The following is an 8079-nucleotide window of genomic DNA, read 5'->3' as shown; positions in this document are numbered from 1 at the left end:
CACCTTCTCCCAGCATCACCAAGATATCCCCGCCACTTTCTAAATACTTCTTTAGAACCTCAAACTGAGAAGGAAAAAAAAGCTCATAATCAGGAGTGCTAATCCCACAGTCCCAAAAGGAAAGAAGATTACACCCCTGAAAATTAAGATACTCAGATTTGCAAGAATCTATGCAGTATACAAGTACCAAACACCTCTTTGATTAATAATTCTTATTCAATTTTTCTCAGAATACAACTGGTAAATTAATCCTGAAGGCTGTTATTATCTTTAGCAGCCCAAGCAAGGATTTATGCTGTTGCATTTCACATATGATCTATCTAGAGTACAAAAGAATGGGGCTGACTTCAATCTTGAACAGTCTAACCTTTTTCCCACTAGTATAATTGCTCATGCATTTTAAACTGAGGATAATACAATGCATACTCAGCCAATGTAAGCAGCAAAGTTTATCTGGGTTAAATAAGTCTGAGTATGCATTCTTGCTTAACAATGTAGGATGTGCCTTGCAGGATCAGAAAAAACCCCCCCCCGCCCCCCCCCCCGTTTCCTGGCAACCAGAAGTCAGCCCACCAATAATTGGTTAGAGTCTGCTTGAAAGCTACTATCTACCTTTGGCCTACACCTGGAATGCAACACAGTGGTGGGATTCAGCAGGTTCACACCACTTCAGCATAACCGATTGTTAAAATGGTGCTTGTATACAACCAGTTGTTAAATTGTTTGAATCCCACCACTGATGTAACATGATTTTGAAGTGTACCAGTCAACAATGTTAGCATAGTGCTCGGAACGTCCAATAGACATTTGCACTTGCCTGCTCGTCTCCTGTAAATCCAAAAGGCAAAAATACAAAACAATACTTGCATCCGAACAACCTGTTCCATCAGTATAAAGCTTAACGGAATCAAAGCACCAGAAAAATGCCTTGGATTCCAGGATGCCTGAAGGAAAGACGGTATATAAATGTCTCAAATTAAAAAATACAAAAACCAAGAAGATAACTAAATCTTTAAGCAACTTTTTGAGATGCTTATGTCGGTAACATACTTCAGCAGCTGTAAACTTTTCTCTGGGTCCTGCTGTAATCCATAGTTTTACCCCAGTCAACTTCTCTGAAGTGATTTCATCTTTCAGACTAAGAACAAATAAATGAGAACATGTTACTGTTACCCTGCATTCATAAAAGCAAGTCATCCAAAAACCCTAAGCTTGAATCAACACAAATCAATTTTGTCATAGTTATTTGAGGAATTCAGTTTTCAAATATCATTACAAAACCAAACATCTTTGAAAATATTCTTAGTTTCCATCCTAATTACTGAAGTAGGGGTGTTGAGAATTACCACCCATTTTCACTGTGTAAACCATAGGCTGTGTGTTCACAGTCTGTTTAAACTGGCACTGCATAGGAAAAAGGAAAAAAGGAACTACAAATCTTAGTACAGTTGAAGGCTTTCATAGCCGGAATCAACGAGCTGTGTGTCACAAAGTATACAGAGAAAGTAGCCTCAGTAAACTGTTGGGACAAAATAAAGACAGAGAGACTGAGAGAACTGAGAGAGAAGATGTCAGAAGGTGTCAGAGTGAATTTATATTGAATGAAGTCCTCAAAGTATTTGTTGCCTCAGTTTGATTTTATTTTATTTTGCAAATACGTTGCTTGACACCTTGAAGTTACCTATCAGTTATCAATAAAATCTTACTTTGTTTGAAGAAACACTGGAATCCCACCCTATTTTCCTTAGGACCATGAAGGTCTTCAATTTTGCCTTAACAATGTGCACCCTACCAAAAGGAGATGGTGGCAGTTACCATATGGCACTTATATATTTATGTATGAAGGAAAAAAAGAGTGGACATCGCTTTTGATGGCTGCAGGTGGAAGGCTCATTTCAATGACAAATAATTTTTAAATGCTAATGCTGAAAACTGAGTATGTGTGCATACAGTGCCATCAAGTCACAGTCAGTGTGGTGCTGTGTGGTTTCCGGGCTGTATGGCCGTGTTCTAGCAGCATTTTCTCCTGACGTTTCGCCTGCATCTGTGGATGGCATCTTCAGAGGATCCTCTGAAAATGCCAGCCACAGATGCAGGCAAAATGTCAGGAGAAAATGCTGCTAGAACACGGCCATACAGCCCGGAAACCACACACCACCCCAGTGATTCCGGCCATGAAAGCCTTCGACAATACAAGTCACAGTCAGTTTGTAGCAACCCCAAAGGTAAGGGGTGTCAAACATGTGGCCTGGGGGCAGATTAGGACCTTGAGAGGGCGAATCAGCCCACAAGCCAGCTGATGCAAGCCCCCCCCCCCCCAATCTCTGGCCTGTTGCAGGCTCACTAGTCCAGCCAGCTGCCTACCTGCTATGGGCCTGACAGTCCAGGCACCCACCCTGCTCCCAATCTGGCCTCAAACGTGTGTAGGATGGCCTGCCATAGGGCTTTCAAAGCAAGAGACATTCAGAGGTGGTTTGCCATTGCATGTCTCTGCATAGGACCCCTAAGTCTCACTTCACTTGCCCAATTATTCCCATACAGTAGTTAAGGGACTGATGTTCAGAAACAGTGACTTCCCAACTAATGAATTCGTGATTTGCTGAGAGTTAATTGCACAACTATCTAAATTGATTGTAAAAGGCTTTCACGGCCAGAATAATTGGGATGTTGTGTGGTTTCCAGGTTGTATGGCCATGTTCTAGTAACATTTTCTCCTGACATTTCACCTGCATCTATGGCTGGCATCTTCAGAGGATCCAAATTTATCCAACTTTAGTCGCTTCATTAGTATGGGAAAAAACCTGAAATGACCAGCTCTATTTTTTGCTTGTTTATGTTTTATTTATTTACTTCATCTATAGTCCACTTTTTTCCCTAATGGGGATCAATAGTGGCTTTCAACATTCTCCACTTTATCCTTGCAACAACCCTCTGAGTGAGGTTAGGCTCAGGATGTTCAAGAAGAAGAAGAGTTTGGATTTATATCCCCCCTTTCTCTCCTGCAGGAGACTCAAAGGGGCTGACAATCTCCTTTCCCTTCCCCCCTCACAACAAACACCCTGTGAGGTGGATGGAGCTGAGAGAGCTCCGAAAAGCTGTGACTAGCCCAAGGTCACCCAGCTGGCGTGTGTGGGAGTGTACAGGCTAATCTGAATTCCCCAGATAAGCCTCCACAACTCAAGCGGCAGAGCTGGGAATCAAACCTGGTTCCTCCAGATCAGCGTGGACCTGCTCTTAGCCACTACGCCACTGCTGCTCAACTGGCCTAAGGTCATCCAGCCAGCTTCCACAGCACAGTGAGGATTAAAACCTGGGTTGCCCAGGTCCTAGTCTGACACTCCAACCACTATATCACATTGGCTGTCAAGCAGATGTAGATTTTTGTTTGTTCATGACATTGGTGAGGCAAGAGGTTACACAGGGGAAGACACTATCTTCAATACTCCCATGCATATTTAATGCCTTCCTTGAACTTCAACGCTGATCTAGAAACAGGAGATGACTTGCTCATGGTCACACCTTACACTCACACTCCATGTAACAATGCATAATCCTACACAGCTGACAGAAATAAGAAAAGAGAAATACAAATAACCCAACTCGCCTCTGTATTTTCCAGTTACTACGAAGCCTTTTCTGTAGAGTCCTATAGCCGCTATTGATAGTAAAAATCTCTTTTTTGGAAGCGTTGAAGACAATTACATTCCGAAGATCTCCTTCCATAGTCACCTCAAAGAAAAACAGAATCATTTAGACAAGGAAACATCCAAATAAGCTATCAGAAGAATTCAAAACAAAAAAATTAATTCTACATTTTTCTTTTCTGTTTTTTGTTAGGAAGGAGGTGCTAGACTTATTACAAAATATACCAGGACAATACTTTATATCTGTACGAATCAAATCAGATAAAAATTAAATTCTAGCAAACAGGTCTTGACTCCAAAATAGAAAGCTCAGCGAAAGTTCCTTTTCTGGTTGACAGTTTGATGCCAGTTTGAAGTGACTATTTAGAATAACTGTGTGTTCAGGCAAAAATAAATTACATATAATCCAGTAAAAATTCCAACTATGTATTTAGAAAACAGATATTCGAAGAACCACCACTCCTTATATTGTCCAGTTGACCAGCTTACAACCACACAACACCATGTGCTTGATATACCCTCCTTTCAGGAACTTTTAATCACTATGAAAGCTGTGACTTTCTCACTAGCAGCACCCTTCCTTGTGAAAGGTCTGTCAGGTGAGGTGAAGAAGTCGACTTTATTTACGGTCAATGAGCAAATATAATACAAATCTCCAATATAGCAAAAATATCTACAACAAAACAAGAAATGCAGATCTCTCTCCAGTACTCCAGCAGTCAGGTGTGGTGTATGGAGCATCTTCTCTGCCAAGACCATCAACAGATTTACAAAGGTGTAACTCTGTATATGATGGCAGTGTCACAGAACACTTTGCTTGGAATAAGCCACACTGAGGTGCTAACGCATCTGTCGTAGACCTGTTCAGGATTGCTCCCTGAATCAGTTTGTTGAGTTATTGTTTTAGATGAGGAAGTGGTTGTTGTTGAATTGTGTGTGACTGATGCATTTTATTGTGGTTGGCTTTTAATTTTGATTTTATGCTCATCCTCTATTTTATTGTTAAAAGTCATTTTGTATGAAGCAGCCCGCGGGATAGTGTTTTAAAATAAATAAATAGATACTGAAATACAGTCCCCAGTTGTATGAGAAAAAACTTCCATTGATATCAATGGCATTTAATTTCTATAATGTTGTGGACCAAAGTGCTACCAATGAGTCACAACGATACATTTACACTAGGATTATCTGGGGCATGTTGCGAGTTAAGAAATCAAAATTCTTGTACTGGAGTTTCTATTAGAGAGGCACTTCTATTATCAAATGATTGTATATGATTTTCTGGTTGGAGAAGGGGAAGGCCTCTATCACCACATAATTTAATGTTTTCTGAGTGACACTCTAGGATCACAAAAACAATTAACCGCCAACCAGGTGGCATAACTTTTTGCAGAGCATAATGGAAACCTTTCTTTTGAAAACTGATTGTCACAGAGCAGTAAGAACAGATTCATAGCACCATTTGTTAAAACCCAAACAATATTTGATTTGGTAAAATTGGTGGTGGTGGACAGTGCCATCAAGTTGCAGGCAGCATAAGGCGACACTAAGGCAACACCATTTGGCTTTCAGGGCAAGAGGTCTCACAATTAGGAAATTCTTGATCTGCCTTGGTAGAGATAAACCATGTTGCATTAGAGCATATGCTGACACTATAGCTTCAAAACTGATTTAATTGTGATTTCCTCTTCCCAGAGAAGGCTGGAAGTTATAAGCACTGTGAAAATACCCTTTACAGCACTCTTACAAATAAGGGGAAACCATGACTATTATAGTTATATAAAGAAAGTGAGTATGGTGTTCTGGTTAGCAGTGTTGCACTAGACCTGGGGAGGCACAGGCTCAAGTCCCCACTCATCATGGAACTTACTGGGTGACCTTGGGGCAATCATTCTCTTCCTCGTAAGGTTGTTGTGAGGACCAACCAGAGGGATAAGCAACAGCACCACGTTGAAAGCGCAGGCCAAAATTACAATACCTATAATGCAACGTTACAATATAGATATTTCATACATGCTGAGAGGGAGGTACCCAACTCCCAAGTATGTTGTTAGTCAATGTACGACTCGGCGTTGGGAAAGCATTAAGGCACAATATGGAGAAATGCATTGGCAAAGGAAGTTTTCCCTGCCGGATTTCTGTCTGTCACAACCCTTAAATGCATTATCGGGGCGGGGAGGGGGGGGGATAACAGTTCTGCTAAGGCGAATTAACATGCATGCTCTCTACTCGGACATAAGCGATCAGGGGAAAGTGCACTGGGGTTACACACTAGAAGCCTGCTAATCCCTCGAGAACAAAGGTCGCTCCTTAGGGGCAAAAGTACTACAGGAAAGGTCCCGAGGAGATCTATTTACCTGAGAAGTCACCACCATCGTCTCGCGGCCCCGCCGGCCAAACAGCAGAGTCCGGTAACCAAGGGCCTCTCCCGCCCTAGCAACGCAACGCCCCGCCTGCTGCGCATGCGTCTAAAGCCGCCACGACTCTGGAGCGAAGGAGGCGTAAATCCAGCAGACCGAAAACAGCGGTTGGGGCGGAGTTGGCGTCACGGCCACCGTGATGGCGGCAGGCGCCCCCTCGTGTCCTTTTGTTTCCAAGCGTTGAGTGCGCTAATGTAATCTTTCATTCTGCTAAACTGAGGGACTTCAAGTTGTACCTTGTCGAAATATTGTATACTGGAATTCACCTTGCATATAGAATGGCGAGGTAGGAGTTTGAGCCCCCTCCCCTTGTACAGCTGTGCCTTCTGAAACTCATTTATCCGCTTGCTTCACTGTCTTTCTGCAAAGCGGTTTACAACAACCCTGTGAGATTAGGCTGGAAGTGTGTGTGACGAGCCCAAAGTCACCCAGCAGGCTTTTCACAGCAGAGTAGGTTATTTGAACCTGGGTAGTCCAGTTCTCATTTGACACTCTGCACCACAGTTCAGTTAAGGAAACTAGTCTTGTTATGTCTTGCTCGCTGCAAATTGTGTAGCTATTCATATTTTGCTGAACTTCTATGGAAGTCATGGAAAGTTACTACAGTATAAGGGACCGAGGTGTCCTAAAGACTAGCAGTTTTATTATGCCATCAGCAAAAAGTGAGCTCAAAATCGAAAGGAAAATCAACACTCTCCCTCTAAGGAAGACACTGTACAAAGTTCTTCCTCACAGCAACAAGTGAGAAAGGTTTTGTTCAGAGAGTGACTAACCTAAACTCACCCAACTGATAGCAGAGAAAGAATTTAAACCCATGATCTTCTACATCCTAATTTAATACTATAACCTTGTAATCCCCCAATGTGGGGCCCTATCCTAACAGCCAAGTGTCTACTCTTTGCCCAATCTCCCTCCCTCACACACACTTTTTCACCTCCTACTGTGGTGGTTGTGCAGGTGTAGTGTTTATTGCCTCCTTAGTACACATGCATTACACAGTGGATCAAGGACTTCTGAGGAAAGCAAGTAACACCTATTTTTCCCTTCCCCACTTATATTTTCAAATCAACATGTGATGGCTAACACCATTATTTAAATATTTTTATCCCAAGTCTTCTATGAAATGTTTCATATTTTAAAATAGACTCAGATGAGACTGCATAGGCAGATTTCATCGTGTATAAACTGTGTAAACAGTGGGCAAAAAAGGATGTAGAAATCAGTTGGATACATATTGCAAATATGTTTCTTACATTTACAGGAAGGATAGGACAGGGAGTATCGGGGGTGGTGTTGCCCTCTACGTCAAAGAGAGCATAGTGTCACATAAAATAGACAATACAAGGGGAGCTGGTTCCCCTTCAGAAGCACTGTGGATGTCAATACCAGGGGTGAAGCATAGTCTAATATTAGGAATAAATTGTCGTCCCCCTGACCAAAGTGCACAGGAGGATTCTGAGTTGGAAAAAGAAATTAGAGAGACTAACAAAAGCAAAAACGTAGTGGTAATGGGTGATTTCAACTATCCCCACATAAACTGGAAAAATGCAGTTCAGGTCATAGTAAGCATTCCTGGATATGCTAAATGACTGTGGCTTTGAGCATATGGTTGTGGAATCAACCAGGGGAGAGGTGACCCTAGATCTAATTCTGTGTGGGACCCAGGACCTAGTATGGGAAGTCAGTGTTGTTGAGCCAATAGGGAACAGCAACCACAATTCTGTCAAATTCAGTATCTCTGCATGCGAGCAAGTGACAACTACTAATGTAGTTACATTCACCTTCAGAAGGGGAAATTTCTTAAAGATGAGCGGGATAGTGCTCAGGAAGCTAAAAGGGAAAATCAAGAGAGTCAAAACTGTCCAAGATGCTTGGAGGGTATTTAAAAACACAGTAATAAAAGCTCAGCTGGAATGTGTTTCACAGGTTAGAAAAGGCAGCACCTAGTCCAAAAGAAAGCCACCATGGTTAACAAGGGAGGTTGAGGAAACCGTCAGAAAACAGAAGATGTCTTT

General features: G+C 42.0%; 1 protein-coding gene across 1 annotated transcript in view; it reads right to left on the bottom strand.

Annotated features, from left to right (window-relative positions):
- Positions 1–6112, bottom strand: part of IFT52 (intraflagellar transport 52) — a 6349-nt gene extending 237 nt beyond the window's left edge. The window contains exons 1-4 of the mRNA XM_048497653.1: positions 6002–6112; positions 3605–3729; positions 1051–1138; positions 1–64 (exon numbers count right to left, since the gene is read on the bottom strand). The exon at positions 1–64 is cut by the window's left edge and continues 237 nt beyond it. Coding sequence (XP_048353610.1) covers positions 1–64; positions 1051–1138; positions 3605–3729; positions 6002–6019 — 295 coding nt within the window. The 5' untranslated portion in view covers positions 6020–6112. The remainder of the gene's footprint in view (positions 65–1050; positions 1139–3604; positions 3730–6001) is intronic.
- Between the last annotated feature and the right edge of the window lie 1967 nt (positions 6113–8079).

Source organism: Sphaerodactylus townsendi, linkage group LG05 (assembly GCF_021028975.2).
Source record: "Sphaerodactylus townsendi isolate TG3544 linkage group LG05, MPM_Stown_v2.3, whole genome shotgun sequence".
Lineage (NCBI taxonomy): Eukaryota > Metazoa > Chordata > Lepidosauria > Squamata > Sphaerodactylidae > Sphaerodactylus > Sphaerodactylus townsendi.
The sequence above is the reverse complement of the archived record's forward strand: the minus strand, read 5'-3'. Positions and strand labels throughout refer to the sequence as shown.